Source organism: Ictalurus furcatus, chromosome 10 (assembly GCF_023375685.1).
Source record: "Ictalurus furcatus strain D&B chromosome 10, Billie_1.0, whole genome shotgun sequence".
In the NCBI taxonomy this organism is placed as follows: Eukaryota; Metazoa; Chordata; class Actinopteri; order Siluriformes; family Ictaluridae; genus Ictalurus; species Ictalurus furcatus.
The window spans coordinates 23,101,295-23,119,952 of NC_071264.1; the positions used below are offsets into that span (position 1 = coordinate 23,101,295).

Here is an 18,658-nt window from a genome sequence, read left to right on the forward strand (position 1 = left end):
ACAATATTGCCAAGTCAAGTAGGCACTTTATAATATACAATCTGACTGCTGCATCCTCAAAGTGTCGCAAAGACATATTAGTGTTGGAATGTGATTTGTCAAGTATGTAAAGTCCTGAAATCTGCTACTGTATAGCTCTCTCCTTTTTATAGCTGTCTACTGCATTTTACTCTATATACAGTAACTGGCAAATAAGACATGACAGATGGTGTGCAAATATCATTCTACACATTCACTTACTCGTAGGAGTTTCTCAAGATCTGTTCCGTGGCCATGAAGTACTGTGAATGATAAGAATGATGACTGAAAATTCTATTGTATTAGACCATTGTGGCCACAGGAACCTGAGCATGGAGATGGATGATAATATTCGACTTAATGGAATGACACAAAAAGACCCAGTCAGAGTCCGTGATGTTGTGACATATGTGATTTACCATTAGAGTGTGTCACTTTAAGTGAATTCTCAATGTGATGTCCATGAAATAATTAAATGGAAGCCACAGATTTAGTATGGTGTTCCCACATGGTCATAAGTTTGGTATCATGGGCCATGAGTCATGGCCTCAATACTGTATATTATCTCATGACCAGACCATATTAAAAAATAACCACTATGTCACTTGATGTCAGCTTGAATTGTGATGTACTCTGTACTTGCACTTCTATATTTTGCTGTTTTAAGTACCATTATTTTGTATGGCTACACACCAAAACTGACATTATGACATTAAACTGACAAACTGTACAGCATATATAAACACACACACACACACACACATATATATATATATATATATATATATATATATATATATATATATATATATATATATATATATATAACCCCGTAAAAGTTGGGACAGTATGAAAAATGCAAAAAGTCATTTGAAAATTCACTTCACCCTGTACTATATTGAAAACACATTATTTGATGTTTTACTTTGTGAATTTCATTTATTTTTGAAAATATACACTCATTTCAAATCTGATGACTGCAACACACTCCAAAAAAGTTGGGACAGTCGACTGTTTACCCCTGTGTAACATCACCTTTTCTTTTAATAACACGTATTAAGCGTTTTGTCGCTGAGTGAAGACACCAGTTGGTTCAGTTTAGCAAGAGAAATTTTCCCCCATTCATCCATTATGCATTTCTTCAGCTGCACAACTGTACGGAGCCTTCATTGGCTTATTTTGAGCTTCATAATGCGCCACACATTCTCAATCAGGCAGGTCAGGACTACAGGTAGGCCATGCTAGCACCCGCGCTCTCTGCTTATGCAATCATGCGTTTGTAACCCGGACAGAATGTGGTTTGGCGTTGTCCTGCTCTGGATGGCAGCATATGTTGATCCAAACTGTGTATATATCTTTCTGCATTAATGGTGCCATCACAAATGTGCAAGTTACCCATGCCAACGGCACTGACACACCCCCATACTATGACAGACGCTGGCTTTTGGACCTGACGCTGATAACAGCTTGGATGGTCCTTTTCCTCTTTGGCCCAGAGAATGCGACGGCTGTTTTGTCCAAAAACTATTTGAAATGTTGACTCGTCAGACCACAAAACACGATTCCACTGTGCTACTGTCCGTCTCAGATGAGACTGAGCTCAGAGAAGTCAGCGGTGCTTCTTGACAGTGTTGATTCTGCTTTGCATAGTAAAGCCTTAAGTTGTATTCGTGGATGCAGCGGCGAATGGTGTTGACTAACAAAGGTTTACCAAAGTATTCTCGAGCCCATGTCAGGATATCTATTACAGATTCATGACGGTTTTTAAGACAGAGACGTCAGAGGGATCGGAGATCACACGCATTCAGAAGTGGTTTTAGGCCTTGCCCTTTATGTACCGAGATTTGACCGGATTCCTTGAATCTTTTAATTATATTGTGCACTGTAGAAGGTGAAATGCCCAAAATCCTACCGGTTTATCTTTGGAGAATGTTGTTCTCAAAGTGTTGGATTATTCGTTGAAGCATCTGTTGGCAGATTGGCGAGCCTCGACCCATCCTTGCTCTTGAAGGTCTAGGCCTTTTTTGGAGGCTCCTTATATACTATGATTGACGATTGCCTCACCTGTTTCACATCACCTTCTTATTTCAACTTATCACATCGCTATTAGTCCTAAATAGAAAGAACGTACTGAAATTATTCTCATGGCTGCATCGGGAAGCTGCCGCAAGGTTGCGATGGACTTTAACAGGAAACATGGAAAGCACATCACACACGACACTGTTAACAAACTTATTAACAAATTCAAAAGGCATGGGTGTGTTGCAGACCAACCGAAATGTGGACGTCCACGAACAGCCACCAGCGAAGGCACATGGTGCTGACATAAATAGTCATGTTTGGGGACTTTTGGGATACCCTGTGGTGTGTACGTGCATGAGTGGAAAAGAAAAATAAGAGAAGGTAACAAGTGCCACATAAAGTATGGTGTTTTATGTTTCTAATCCAGCTGCTGTGGATTGAAACGCTTGTTAAACTAAAATGAAAATGTAAAACCATGAGATCTCGCCTCAGAACTGATGGCACGTTAAACCCAATATAATACGTGAATATTTCAAATGTTACTTCATTCTCCCACAGACATTCTTGACCAATACTCACTGAAAGATTGGATTTTCTAATGAAAACTGCAGAACGGTTAATTTAAACACGTTTCTTTTAATTATTTTGAGGACAATATTACATTTTCGCCTCCAAATAAAGGGTCAATGATAAATAAAGTCTTCTTACAAAATAGTGAAATCAACTACAAATTAGACAAACATACAGTATGGTCCTTTCTTATACAGTTACTATCATTCACAAAATATTTACAGTCTTAATTTTGTCCCTTTACATAATTCAGCAAGATAACAATACTGTACCTTCAAGTACTGAATATTTCTTACTTTTTTTTCTTTTCGTTTTTACAAAAGGTTTGCACTCCTGAGAAAATGCTGCACTGTATTTTAGTGCATTTCATAATTCGTTTAAGCTACACAATCTGACTTTTATGAGCAATTATAAATACTTTGCCTGATTTACTGTATGTTTCCCTGTTTAGTCTCACACAAAAGTGTGGCCAAGACTGAAACTGCACACGTCCTCAGATTTTGTAAGGCCATAAAGGGGGAAAAAATGTATTCCCTTTTTGTGTATTAGGACCATTTTCTCTCAACAGAGTGTAATTCCTCAGTTCTGGGTCATATATATATATATATATAGGTGCATGACCATTCTTAATGATAAACAACGCAGTACTCTTTGTCGCCTCCTACTGGGTTGATTCAGTCAATGCAAGCGAATGCTAGCTGAAACAAACAAAAACAGTATGCGTATGCTAGAGATACACACGTCAAGTCAAAGTGTGACTTCTAAAGAATGGATTCAGTCAAAGACCACAAAAGCTGATCGATTAAACCCACTTGACAGAAATCTACCCAGGTGAACATTTCGTTGTATTATTTAAAAACAATAATAAACATGACATAAATGAAAGTGGTTGTGGCAACTGTTAGGCTTTGTGCCTAAGTGGTGTGAATGCGTAGTTTTTGCAGTTTTTAGTGGGTGTTGCATCTTCTGTGCACACACACACTCCCTGTCCAGCAGGTCAATTTATTTCTATGATTTCTACAATATTTACACTTTTACTCTTTTTAGCCTTGTTTTGCTAGAAAAATACGCCTGGAATACTAGCAGGATGTCCACAGTATTTAGAATCACACATTGTGATATGTCATAATGTACGTATATAAACAAGTGGTAATAACCACAGTATAAAGGATCTCTGGAATAGAGTGTCTTGGGTTAATAATGTCTACACTGATTGTCACTGTATTCGTGGGGGTTTATAAAGTGCCTGATAAAAATTTCAGTCTCAGAGGGAAGTTAAATAACTGTAGAACCTCGTTTCGTCAACATTTTGGTGTAATTATCCACAATTGGTTTTGACTGCTCTCAATAATAAAAACCAGACTATTTAAAAACAAAACCTTCTCATATTTTGGCCTCCAGTATATAAAAAAAAAAGATTTCTGCGGCATTATTCATATTGAGGTCAGACTGATGAAGTCGGTTTGAGTGTGTAACATTCAGATGTGAGCGTCACTCTGTGAATTGCACATACAGAAACATATCCCACGTGGACGCGCAACATATGCAGGATGTGGAAATATTTCAGGGCGGATTCAGCCCTATTAGCGTGACGGAGCGTGCCAGGGACACAGTGCGGGCACTTTGGCAGGCATCCTGCACTGAGTTACATTCAGCCGGTGCAGATAGCTTAGAGAACAAGGGAGTTATGAGTTGATTGGTAGCGAAGGCCAAATCAGCAGAAGAAAATTTCTCCGTCCAGTGGAGGCTCTGTCAGTGGCAGCAGATGGGATTCTGGAGAAAAGGACAGAGGTGACCTTTATAGTCAGTAAAAAAAAAACAGATTCAACAGATGCTATACCTATAGATAATCATCATTCATTTCACTAACAATCAAATGGCCTTGTTTAAACTGGAAGACAAATAACTGCACATGGTAAATGGTCTGCACTTATATAGCACTTTTTTAACCTTAGCAGTTCCAAAGCGCTATACACTGTGTCTCATTCACCCATTCACCCATTCACACACACACTCACACACTCACACACCAATGGTAGCAGAGCTGCCATGCAAGGTGCTAGCTTGCCATCGGGAGCAACTCGTTGTTCAGCGTCTTGCCCAAGGACACTTCATCATGTGGAGTCACCTGGGCCAGGAATTGAACCACCAACCCTACGATTAGTGGACAACCCACCCTACCAACTGAGCCACAGCCTCCCACAATGTACAATATAAAGACCCAGGAAATGACTCGAACTCAACAAACTAAATTATTATACACATAATATTTCAGTAGGGGTTGGGAAGAGAAATAACAAAGAATTAAGCTCAAAACAATATTCATATTTTCCCTTAATTTCTCTAATCAAACACAAAATAATGTTTTGGTATATTTGAAATATTCTTTCTGTTCAGTCCGTACAGGATTTCACGGTGTGTTTTTGTGATTGTTGTGATTGTTTGCGATGCAACTTCTTGGCGAAATTGGGAAAACTACTTGGCGAAATTGTAATTGCACGAAATTGTTTTGCACGGTCTTTCGCAGTGATGCGTGTTGGTAAATGAGACCTTTTAGCTGTACTCGTGTTTGACGCATGTGAATCGAAGAGGGCTTTGGCTGAATGCACATTGAGATGACGTCACATGACGCATCGTGGCCCAAATCTGCAGAAAATCTGCGGTAATTTTGAAAAATTGCAAGCTCCTTCAAATATTACGGAGTTTCCTTGATATTGTGTTAATTTCTGCGATCGCAAACTCCTGGAAGGAAAATCTTGTGTATTCGTTAATCTTTATAACCATGCTTATAACTCTTTGTAATGTGGTAATGACTCCTTGTAATCATTTTTATATTACCTCATGACACTCATAATGCCTTTATAAAGCTCCAAAAATGTGCTATAAATAATAAGAATAAAAGTTGTAATAAGAAATCATGTTGTAATGGAAGTGTTACTATTCATCTTAATGCCATGTGGTGTACTGAAAAATCTTTCTAGCTAATAATGACCTGTATATGTTTTATGTGTATAGCTTGTGGTTGTGTTTGTTTTTACATTACTGCAGAATGATCTTTGATTTGAGTTAAAATGTCACCACTGATTACTTCCAAATATAACAAGGGTGCACACATGTAGCACTTAGCCTCCTGTCCCTTCAAGGTTAAACAGGCACTACATACAGTGCCCTCCACTAATATTGGCACCCTTGGAAAATATGGGCAAAGAAGACTGTAAAAATTGTCTTTATTATTTAACCTTTTGATCCTTTGTTTAAAAAAAATCACAAAAATACTCTGCTCTCATGGATATCAAACAATTGCAAACAAAACACAGGTTTATCAAAAAAATATATATCTTTGTTAAATATAGGTGTGCAACAATTATTGGCACACTTTTAGTCAATATTTTGTGCTACCTCCCTTTTCCAAGATAACAGCGCTGAGTCTTCTCCTATAATACCTGATGAGGTTGGAGAATACATGGCAAGGGATCTGAGACAATTCCTCCATACAGAATCTCTCCAGATCCTTCAAATTTCGAGGTCCATGCTGGTGGACTCTCCTCTTCAGTTCATGCCACAGGTTTTCTATGGATTTCAAGTCAGGGGTCTGGGATGGTCATGGCAGGACCTTGATTTTGTGGTCAGTAAACCATTTTTGTGTTGACTTTGATGTATGTTTTGGACCAATGTCCTTCTGGAAGATCCAACCATGCCCCATTTTAAGCTTTCTGGCAGAGGCAGGCAGGTTTTCATTTAATATCTGTTGATATTTGATAGAGCCCATGATGCCATGTATCCTAACAAAATGTCCAGGTCCTCTGGCAGAAAAACAGACCAAAACATTAAAGAGCCATTCAACTGTTTGATATCCATGAGCGCAGAGTGTTTTTGTGAATTTTTTGAAGAAAAGATAAAAAGGTTAAAAAATAAAAACAATTTTTCACAGCCTTCTTTGCTCATATGCACTGTACATGTGTCCTTGTCCTTGTAATGTGCCTTTAGTATATTCTACATTAAAGATTTTAAACATCTGTCTGTATGTACTTCAGATAGAAAAAAAAATCACTTGTGTCTTACAACTTATAATGAGGAATAATTTAACATATTATCTACTTAACTTGAAGCACTCAGTGATACCATTTTAAATGTTCATAATGTTTTATAATTGTTAATAAATACTACATTTGCTTTATAATTATGTACAGGTCATTATTAGTTATAAAGGTTAGACCACATGACATTATAATCAATCAGTCAATCTATGTTTATTCATAGAGCACATTTAAAAACAACCGAGGTTGACCCAAGTGCTGTACAGTGAATAAAAGGAATAAATTCAAACAAACAATTGAAGTCATGAATATAAAAGACCCCAAGATAATAATATAGTGAGGGAATGTTAAAAGCCAGGGAAAATAGATAAGTCTTAAGAGAAGATTTAAAAGCAGAGATGGATGGAGCATGCCTGATATAAAGAGGACGGCTATTCCAAAGTGTTGGACCAGCGGTAGTGAAGGCGCGATCACCTCGATTTTTAAGTTTGGCTCTAGGGACGGTGAGTAGGTGATGGTCACGCGATCTCAAGGTTCGAGAAGGAGTGTACGGGAGCAATAAGTCAGTTAAGTATTGAGGTGCCAGATTACTGAGGGCTTTGTAGACAAATAAGATTTTGACATCAATCCGATACTTATCAAGGAGCCAGTGCAAGGAGATTAGAATGGGTAGGATCCATTTAAGAAGCCAGCTGCAACTTGTACTGAGAAACTGGAGGACTGAGAAATACCGTGATACAGCGAGTTACAGTAACCAAGTCGAGATATTACAAAGATCACTGTTTCAAAGTTACTCGTGGATAAAAAGGGCTTAACGTTAGAAAGAAGAAAACGATTAAAAAAACAAGACTTGACAACAGCAGTTATCGGTTTGTCAAACTTTAGGCTGCTGTCAAATAGGTTTCTCGCACACCGCATATTATATGAGGCAAGAGATACCGAGATCGAGAAACACTGTTTTCCTTAGGGCCAAACAAAATGAGTTCAGTCTTCTTTTCGTTGAGGTTTAAAAAATTACTTGAAAGCCGTAGTTTAAGTTCAAATCGGCAATCTTAACAGCAGCTGAAGTGAGTTTTCATTTTTACGGTTAAAGGGAAGATAGATTTGGGTATCGTCGGCATATAAATGAAAGGACATTCCACATTAATCAAAAATAGAAGCCATGGGAGCATATACAGGGAAAACAACACCAGACCAAGAACTGATCCCTGAGGAACACCACAACCAAGAGGTATACTGGAAGAAGAATGATATCCCAGATGGACAGTAAACCACCTGTTTGACAAGTTGGAGCGAAACCATTTTAATACAGTGCCATGAAGACCCATATGTCTCCAGGCGAGACAGAAGTATATCATGGTCAATCAAATCAAATGCAGCGCTTAGATCTGTCAGGACTAGAGCCATGGATTTCCCTGTATCAGTCATAAGAACAATGCCATTTGGAACTCTTAAAAGAGCAGATTCAGTGCTATGTAATGGAATAAAACCTGATTTGAAAACTTCATGAATAGAATTATTTGACAAGAAAGATTGTAATTGAAACAGTACAACTTTCTCCATAAATGAATAGTAGCACTTGTTTTACACTCTGATTATCATGGAATTATTTACAGCACATTATTAGAGCCATTATTCTAAATAATGCTGATAAAATGTAAAAGGAATCATTACCAAGAACAGTTATAATGCTTTATAAATATGACATAGAAGAAATTGTAGAAATTGTTACCAAATATTCGATTATTTTGAAAATAACATGATCAAATTAAGTGTTTAATCTCCAATATTATGAGTATTTAAAAAATTGGTTAATTAGTTAATTGACTTTTTCTATACATGCACCTTTTCTCAGCAAGCTTTTTCTCTAGCTCTTTCTATACATGCACCTCAAACATGTGAAGAACTTCTGAGGCTCTATTTCCATCAATAATTAGATAAAGATTAGCAATTGTATTGCTGCAGTGTGAAAACAGATGGCCTGCATCAATAAGATGATTACGTAGTGCACAGGACACGTGGGTTAATCAGGTGATTTATGCTCCGTCAGTGTGGGTCATTTAAACCGGTCATTTACTGGACTAACAGTGTTACCTGCTTCCTGAGTGGGCTTGCTCTTGCTTTTCTTCTTCTTCTTCTTATCTTTCTTCTCTTTGGGCCTGGTGAGCTGGAGGAGGCAGTTGGGGATCTGTTTCTGGCCCTCTGTGCTCACGGCTTTAGGAGCGAAAGGATTGAAGGCGTTGAGGTTTCGGCCTTTCTGTTTGGAGTCCATTCTGGAGAGAGAATTCTTTCTGGGGCTGGTGGACTGTTCACCTTCGTGCTTCTCCTGCTTCGTCTCTGGCTCCACAGAGCTGCTGCTCTGAATGTTTAATGAGTCCTCGGACGTGCTCGAAAGAGTCCTGCTCACCTTCTTCTGCAATACATTCAATCCAAAAATCAGTTCTTTTGGCCTTTTGGTGTGTTTCCATGATTGGGTGCCATTTAATGTACGTTCTACTAATATTCCATTTACAAATATGCATGTAAAGTAAAGGTGAAAAAAGCACAACATATTTGTGCATATTATGTATGTGCATATTTCAGATAACTTAAAACAATACAGCTTTTTTTCTATACTTTACCTTGAAATAGAATCAATAAAATACTGAATAATCATACTATTTATTCATTATTGTGTGAATCCATTTAACATTTCATATGTGACATATCCTTTTCCATGAATCATCCATTAAAGGTTATTACTCAACCCTGTTACCTGATCACATTCACCCCTATGAAATATCTGTAATATTCCACAAGTCACATTTTCAATAGAAATCTGATTATCCTGAAGATCATGGGGAGACGAAAAATTCTCTCATTATTTTTTCTACATGTTCAATCACCTGTAAGGAATAACACACAACAGACTGTTCTTACTTACGTTATAACCACGATAAACATTCATTAACTCATCAGCCTCACTCTTTTCTCTCTCTCTCTCGCTAATAAACTTCACAACTACTGTGGCTGTTAGAAAGCGCTCGTCTCCTAACAACTAACATCGCCACATCAATGATTAAACAATTTACTTTCTTAAACAACATGTTTTTAAAATCCATTTATAATTAGTCTTAGATTATGTGGAGTGTCCACTGTACAAATCCCTGTGTATGAGCTGTTGCCATAGAAACAATAATATATCATAACAAGCGCCTTAATATTATCCTACTGTTCATGTTTGCCTCCTAAGGGATATGGGAGTAACTGGATTAAACCAACAGAAGGCCCTGAAAGACCTGCCTGAAGAGGCAGAGAAGAACAGCTTTCGGCTCTGGGTCAGGAGAAAGGAGAAGTGTTGGGGGTAGTAACACCTAACCCGAGGTATAGTTGCAGGGGGTGGCAGGGAGACGTCCCTGCAGCTGACCTATGCCATACGGAATCAGTGGCACTGAGCATGCATTAAAGGTGCCAGTGGGGCTTGTCACAGCCCTAGTAACTGGGAAGGTCCGCATGGCTCTGGTTATGTTAGGCAAAAGTGCCGGAGTGGTATTTGGTGTAACAGGAGGAAACCATATGGAACCAGTGGCACTGTGCATGCATTAATGGTGCCAGTGGGCTCGCCATAGCCTTAGTCACTCCGGAGGCCTGTATGGTTTTGGTTGCATGTTGGCAAGTCTTAAGGATGAGCAGGGAAATCCTAGGGGCACTGGAGGTGGTGTGACAGGCAGTAATGCCATAGCAGGTCAACATCTACCTGTCCGATTACTATTACAGTCAGAACTACATTCCCAGCCATGCTGACCAATCAGATTCGAGCATTCAACCGCGCTGTGGTACATTTTGATAATCAAAAAGATCTTGTCAGTAAATGTTATCAATAACCACCCTGTTAACCAAATTATAGATAAGTAAATGTCCTCATGCCATTAGCATGGATTCTGTGCACATTCTGTGCATTTGATAATTCTATGCAAGAAAAATAAAAATCATTTAATAGAGAAATGTAGCCATCCCCAGCTTGTAAAAAAATAAGACTGTTGCCTGAGACGGGTTAACGTTTTTTTAATGGTTATGTGCATAAAAGTTAGATTTTTACAGTTACAAGGGCTAAATGTATTTTGCTAGTTGTTTGATACTATATAAAGTATAACGTTTTGGAAACCATTTCTAATAAGTTTCTGACTATGGATGAAACAGAACCTGTGTGTATTTCAGAATAGTCATGGAGTCAATTGTTTTGTTTTTTGCAATCAAATGATCTGCGCTGTGCAGTTCCCTAATTTAATAATTCATTTTACCATCATGTTTTACGTCATCAAATACGGCAATGAAATTCTGAATAATCTCTAATTGTCATACTGTGCACTAATCAGTATCCCAACAAGATTAAGAGAAAGATGCAACAAGAAAAGTGAGCACACTGTATTGGTGTATAGGTCTCACCTCCTTCTCCTTGAGCTGCTCCAGCATCTCTATCTCTCTCTGCATCTGCTCCTTCTCTCTCTCCAGCCTCCTCTGTGCATCCCTCAGTCTTTCCAGGTCTTTCTGGTAGTCCTCTTTCCTGCTCTGCAGCTCCCGCTGAGCCTCCTCCAGCTCGGAGCGCCTCTTCTGCGCCTCCTCCTCTTTGGTATTGAGGAGCTGCTCTCGGTTGCTCAACTCTTTGTCTCGTGCCTCCCACTCTTTCTCTCTGCGCTTCCTCTCCTCAGCGTGAGCGGCTGCTTCCTGTCGCTGTCGCTCTGCACTACGCTGCTTCTCCTGCTCCACTAGAGACGGAGGCCGAGACGAGGGACGTGAGGAGGGACGCTCGCTTAGAGCCTGACGCTGTTCCTCCAGGAAGGTGTCTTGCTGAACCACCACACCCTGCACAAATGCACATACACGACGTAGTTTACTTGGGCAGAATCATTTTTCAAATCATCAGTCTGTGTCTTAGATTTTATTGCAAATCAACTGTATGATTTATTTTTAAATGTCCAACGGCTTTTTATCTTGATCTCAATTACTTCACAGGGTGAAATACTGCTCCAAAGTGCATAAGACAACTGCCTACATTTCATTCTAATAATAATAATAAGAAGAGGAAAGAAAGAAAGAAAGAAAACAAAAGAAAGAGCATTTCAAAAGAAAGAAAGAAAGAAAACATATTTGACAGACAGATAGATAAATAGAGAAATATATAGAGTCACTCCTTATCAATCAATCTATCTATCATAAGTAAGATGGTGTGAGACTGAGTGCAGTGCTGATGTGAGTGTGCTATAGAAGTGAACACACACCTGCAGTGAACTGAGGAGATCATGGAGATGTGTAACACTGCTCAGGACCTGCTGTACAAACACAGCCACATCACACTTTAATCTCACTGACATTCACAACAGCACACTCATAAGCACTGCTTCACATGCACTCCATATCAAGGGGAAAGGGTTCTTAACGTCTCTTAATGTGTTTGCAAACGCTGTAATCTCACTAAGCAGTAGGGTTAAAACAATCTGAGGATTAAAAATTGCGAACAGACCAACACTGATTTTTTTTTTTTTCTCTGATGTTACCGGGTTGAATTTCCCAGCTTAGAACGTAAGACAACACAACACTGTGTCTACACAGAAATTGTGATGGTTTGCCTACTTATTACGTTAGATTTGTTATATTAATACAAAATTCAATATACAGCTTTAAACATGTCAGATTTCAAATAATCCTGTGACGACTTGAATCAATTTGCTCTTAAAGCCAAGCAAAGACCAACACCAGAGCTAAACAAATGGCTTCCTGCTCTGTTCCAGCTGCCATCTTCAGTCTGTTAAGCAGCTAAATCCAGCAGCCATTGACTACCGATAACACAGCTCATTGAGATTGAAGCATGTTCAGAGGCGTTACCTCTCTGTTCCTCTTCAGCACCAGCGGCAGGTTGGTGTTTCCTCCCTGTGAAGAAGACAAAGCAGAGAATGGAGTCCAGCTGAGAGACTTTTTTAATCAGCCTGACTCCAGAGACCAGTAGCCATGAGCTCAGTGCTGCGCTTCTCATTATGAGCTCAAAACGGCCAAAGTGCACCTTACACCTTTCAAACTGACAATTATTTACCACCCCCCATCCCCCAGTGATGTTATTCATACGGCAGATGCACAAAACCTTAACGTCATACCAAACCTGATTTAAAAAATACATATATATATATATATATTATTAAATCCTGGAGGAATTTATTAAGTGAATAGTGTGAAAATTGCCACTGAGGTGAAACAGCAGTGATGGATGAATGGTATCTCATCTTATAACACTGCACTACTGAATTCTCCAATCTGATTAGATAGAGGTTGATGATTCATCTTCTAAAACATTCAAATTCCAGTCACAGCTAATGCATTATCATTACGCTACACTACAGGACTAACTCATTCACAGGAAAGGCAGATACTCCACAAAATCTAAGCTGAATAATAAAGACACTGAAATAAACATGTTATTTAACAAAGAAAATGTCTAACTGTTGATATGCTGAAGCTTTCTTTAAGGAGATATTTATTTAACGTTTACGCACGGAGTTTTTTTTTGTCACATTTAGTCAATTTTCTGCCACTTTTCATTTCTCAGAGGCATAGAAACTGCATTTTTTTTTTTAGCTGCCATAATGTGATAGCAGGAACTAACTTGCCACATTAATGTAACTATTAACGGGTACAGTAAATGCACAATGCGTGATTCAGTAATAAATTCTAAATTTTAATGGTTGGCAAATTGCTGATTAATTAATGCAAGTAATAAAATGTAAGAGCTTTATCATTGTAGGTGCTTCTGCGCGTTTTTTTTTTTTTTCTCCCATGTCAAGCAATGGATTGTTCAAAATAGAAAAACCAAACGCGTTTTGGCTAACTTCATTTTGGACCAACTCCATCATGGACTCCTGACCTTTTTGAGAACGCTGTCGGACTCTGTCCTCCTCAAGTCCTCGACCTCCTCTTTATCCCCGTCTGAAAATCCAGACAAACGTTAGCCACAAGCAGAGACACACTAAATATTTAGCTTAGATTCTATTGCACTGAATCTGTGAACATAAAAATAAATGATCAGCTGAGAAACACAGACAGTTGCTGCTCATGCTGTATAATTTCCCCACTGGTGAATGCAATTAGCATAAAACTGCAGCAGACATGGCAAACATTTTGCTGTTGCTGCTGTAAACAGGAGACAGCGATGACAACAACAAAGAATTGCTGCCAGATGTGCGTCATATAAGCTTTCAAACTTCAAACATTTAGGCACATTATTTAAATGTATATAATAATACTTCGACTATTTGTTTTTTTGGAAGGTTCCACCATTAAAAGTTTCATTACAAAATTAATTCAAATTGTCATTAGACTCAAGTTGACATGCTTTATAAGCATAATCATTTTGGTAATGGTGGGTTGTGGTTTTCACCACAGTAACAAAAATTAGAAAGTCACAGACCAACTGGGTTTGTTTTACGGACCTCTCTGAGGAGTCCACAATGGATTTAAAGACACAGAGTAAAACAGAACAATTCGGATCGTTTAAAATAACAAAGGGGAAATGAATAAAAACACAAATATGCCAACAAGTCCTAAAAGGAAGCAAAATGGAAAACTATTCAAACCGTAATAAATACAACTGAATAAATAAAATTAAATAAATAAATTTTAAAAAGCTATAAAAGAATGCTTCAAGATGCAACGGTCTAATAAATTTCTTGTGCTCAGAATCTCCACAATTGACAGAGCCGAAACATGCCCTCACGTTTGGAGCTGCTCATCTGGTGGCTATCGAAGCCTCCAAAGGTCTCGGATCTGCGAGGCAGGAGCACCGAAGCTGTGTTTCCGGGATCAACGGCCCCCTGCTGGCTCACGGCTGCTCCCAGACCGCTGTGGACCAGCGTCTGCAACATCTCCACTGTAGTACACACAAACCCACAAAGACACCCACGTCACTAACCGCATTACATTAAACGAGTTACCAAAGAGTCCTGCTTGACATTTAATGGTGGAAATGAGCCCTAATGATGCCACAAGGCACAGCTTTCATGTACAAAAAACCCCCCAAAAAAACATTTCTCACAGAAATACACAGAATTTAGTTTTTCTTCAGGTTCTGTATAAAGTGTCACTTACCTTCTCTAATTGCTTCCTTCATGATATTCTCTCCTTTGGGCACGTCATCATTGCAGGCCCTGAACAGCATCCTGATGGCCGAGGCCGTGTCTTCACGCGATCCAGAGCCACACATGTCACTGAAGAGCTTTATCTTTTCATTCAGGAGAGCCAGGATCTGATCATCCTTCCTCTGAAGCATGGCTGAGAGAAGGACAGAAGGGGGAGAAGAGAATACCCAAGCAATCTTTTTAAAAACTGGCACTTTGTTTAGTTACAATTACGTTTGAAATTCCACACCATTTATAAAGCAAGTAAAAAAAACCTTCCATTAGTGTTTTTCTCCTCACCTCTCATCTCTTTCGCTTTGGACTCCAGCAACTTTTTATCTTCCTCCGTCTCGCTAGGGATGCCCTCGTCATCGTCCTTTTCTCTGTGAGAGCGCAATCAATTTATACAACTGCAATCCAGACTTGCTCAATTCCTTTAGCTGTGTTTAGTCAGTGCAACTTTTCCCTACTTATAAGCATGCAGCTATACACCTATTTTATTTTATTTTATTTTTTGTCAATGATAACCACCTGTAACTGAAACAGTACTATTACAGGTACGTTTCTGTTCCTCGGCATTAAACAATGCAAATGTACCATTTAAAGTACAACAGTGATCTCTAAGGTCCAATTATTGATCTGATAAACAATCATCTAACTAAATATACAAAAAAAAGACATACCCCTGAGGGTTTGAGCAGTACTTACCTAGACTGCATAGCGTTCTGGATGAGCTGCATCCATGTGTTGCGCTCGTCTCGTGAAATGGCATGAACTTCCACCATCTCTGGCTGCTGGATGCCTACCGCGATGATGAAGAAGCCGCGGTCCTCGTTAGCCACCTCTCTGACGATTAGCTTCTGTAGAGGGATAACGGTGGCGCGTTGGTCCTGGGGATGGTGAGTATGCAGGAGAGAGAGAGAGAGAGAGAGAGAGAGAGAGAGAGGATATTAAGTAAAATGAACCGAGAATGTGGGCGGAGTTAGAGGGAGGCAGGGAGCAGAAGAGATGACAGAGGAAGAGAGAAAGGTACAAACAACAACCCAATGCATCAACAATAGGTCAGCAGAGTTCAACTGAAATGTTTCACAATTACAATGACATTTCATCATTTATTAACATTGTGCCAGTAATCAGTGATACAACATAGAATAATAGCTTTCTTATCATGGACGCTGCAAACGATCATAACTACTGCTATCATACTCAACATAAGAGCAGCTGACTTGTGCATGATTATTCATTTTTATAAACTTAAAGATGATTCTTCAGTCTCCCATAATACCGTTCACTAAACAGCTATTCAATACTAGTTTGAAAAAAAATTGTCTGACTATTAAATATTAAATACAACATCAGGATAATATCATAAAGCATGGAAAATAGCAGGCATGCAAAAGAAACATCAACACATGCCTAATTTATAATATAACGAGTCCGTGCAGGATTTCGCTGAATTTTTAAAAAATAATTTTTGTTTTTGTGATTGTTACGGCCATAAATGCTTGATTTTGCTGCGGCTTTTAAAAAAAAATCGTTTTTTTGTGCTTTTTTGTGGAAAACTACTTGAATTGGCGAAATTGCACCTTTTAGCTGTATTCATGTTTAACGCATATGAATCGAAGAGGGCTTTGACTTCATGTGCAATGTGATGCGGTCACATGATGCGTCTTGGCTCAAATCTGTAGTAATTTTTAAAAATTGCAAGCTCCTCTGAGTATTGCGGAGTTTGTTTGATTTTGCGTTAATTTCTGCAATCGCTCAATCCTGGAGGGACTGTATAACCAAAAGGCCAGCATATTTACTTTGCAAAAACATTTTCTGATAACACACCACACTCAGGATTTGGAAAGGGAAAATATGTACTGAGCCATTATGTCTATAATCACACAAACTGTAACTGACAGAGGCATGAAAAAGAAAACATATGAAAAGCTGGGGTAATTCTTTCAGACTGTCAATAATCTCACAAAGTGACTGTAATGTCAAACCCTAATAATTTGTGTAAAACTTACTAGAGAAGCGAAGACATATTTCTGGTCCTTCTCTTGCAGGAATATTAAGACGTCAGAGAGAAGCAAGGCTTGAACATCTGTCACAGGAGTACAACAGAAAACAGGAATATTAAAACACATACCTGTTGGACAAAATAACATTACAATACATGTAGTATATCACAAAGTGTTTTCAGGAAGAGTGCGCAATTCTTTATACAGTGGATATAAAAAGTCTACATACCCATGTTAAAATGGCAGGTTTTCGTGAAGTAAAATCAATGAAACGAATTGCAAAAAAATTAAGTGAATAAACAAAACAATCAAAAACACGGGACAAATAGGAAAAAAAAAAATTTTTTAAAGCAATAACCTGGTTGCATAGATATTGTCATGTAATGGGGATTGGAGACGGATGCAAGGGTTTGGGTGTTTAATTTTTAATTGTACGAAAGCTTCAAGTGCAGTTAATTATTTGTCATGCTATACGTGCAAACAGACGACTGCTTGAAGCCGTGGGCTGCGTCCCAAACCGCACACTTACCTTCTATATAGTAGCTGTGATGCATGTATATCGCCTACTATAGGCCTATAGTAGATAACTACGCGGTTTGGGATGGAGCCGTGCTCTCTTGTTTGCCGTAAAATGCACTGCCGTGTATGCACGTCACACGACGTTAATAGTGTGATTAAGGTGTGTACGTGTCTGTAATACACCTCGATAATGCGACTAAAACAGGAGTACTCCACATGTCTTAATTCCATTTGTGTTTACTTCGAGTATGACTTTAATCAGATTAAGGTCATTAAAAATTGCTGTTACATGCTAGTTTCTTAATCAGAGTATTGCCTTAATCGGGTTAATATTGGATTATTGTTGTCCATGTAAACATACCGACTGTTGTCCATGTAAATGTACTGATTAGGAAATAACCAATAACATAACAGGGGCGGAGACAGGACAGAAACCAAAACAAAACACGCGTGTCAAAAGAAAACACAGTCACTGAAATCCCGGACGCGAGGGGAAATCCATGACACGTGTGCACACCTTTTATAATTGGGGATGTGGCTGTGCTCAGAATGAACCAATCACATTCAATCTCTTAACCAAGAGAAGATCTAAAAATCTGTGGGGTGACCTGAAGCAGGCTGTGCACAGGAGATGCCCTCACAATCGCACGGCTCTACAATGTTTTTGCAAGAAAGAGTGGGAAAATATTGCCAAGTCAAGTCAAGTGCCATGCTGATAGACTCTCACCCAAAACGACTGAGTGGGCTAATAAAATCAAAAGGTGCTTCAACAAAGTATTAGTTTAGGGGTGTACACACTTATGCAACTAGGTTATTGTACGTTTTTTTGTTTTGTTTTGTTTTTTCCCTAAAAAGGTTTCTGATTGTTTTTCACTTTATTTGTATACTTTGCACATTTCTTGTACTTCACAAAAACCTGCCATTTTAACAGGGGTGTGTAGACTTTTTATATCCATTGCACTACTGCAGAGAAACCTGAAGCTTTTTATTTTACCCTTCAGTCGTCCTGCCGTGGTTTTCAGTTGGAGTGGCCCATCATGAAGGAGCTTCCTTCCTCGTTTCAGGTCTTCTCGAGCAAACATCTGACCGCTTTTCATGCGTGTGATGGTTCTGCCGTCTGTCCGGTTATAGATCTCCTCTAGCTTCTTCTTCTTCTCGTGCTCGTTCACCTTGTTGTCCACAGCAGCTATTACATCCTTGATGAGTTGCAGAGCCTGTGTGAGGTCCTGATAGTCCTCTTCGTTCTCTGTGTACGCACACGCACACGCACACACACACAAATGACTAAAAAGGCCAGCTGATTTAATTACAGAGGATTTCATAACCTCACTTTAACAAGCCT

The 18,658-nt window shown here is 38.9% G+C and overlaps 1 protein-coding gene across 4 annotated transcripts in view; it reads right to left on the reverse strand.

The window, feature by feature from the left end:
* Window positions 1–2,656: 2,656 nt before the first annotated feature.
* The window catches only part of LOC128614124 (A-kinase anchor protein 13), a 96,050-nt gene continuing 80,048 nt past the window's right edge, over window positions 2,657–18,658 (reverse strand). For 3 of the 4 annotated variants that reach the window (XM_053635428.1, XM_053635425.1, XM_053635426.1), the window contains 12 exons: window positions 18,311–18,562; window positions 16,804–16,880; window positions 15,497–15,678; window positions 15,089–15,171; window positions 14,760–14,942; window positions 14,389–14,541; window positions 13,540–13,601; window positions 12,510–12,554; window positions 11,906–11,956; window positions 11,073–11,489; window positions 8,742–9,060; window positions 2,657–4,383 (listed from right to left, as the gene is read on the reverse strand). In XM_053635428.1, coding sequence (XP_053491403.1) covers window positions 4,325–4,383; window positions 8,742–9,060; window positions 11,073–11,489; window positions 11,906–11,956; window positions 12,510–12,554; window positions 13,540–13,601; window positions 14,389–14,541; window positions 14,760–14,942; window positions 15,089–15,171; window positions 15,497–15,678; window positions 16,804–16,880; window positions 18,311–18,562 — 1,883 coding nt within the window. In that variant the 3' untranslated portion in view covers window positions 2,657–4,324. The remainder of the gene's footprint in view (window positions 4,384–8,741; window positions 9,061–11,072; window positions 11,490–11,905; window positions 11,957–12,509; window positions 12,555–13,539; window positions 13,602–14,388; window positions 14,542–14,759; window positions 14,943–15,088; window positions 15,172–15,496; window positions 15,679–16,803; window positions 16,881–18,310; window positions 18,563–18,658) is intronic. The other variant, XM_053635427.1, reaches the window with a different exon arrangement.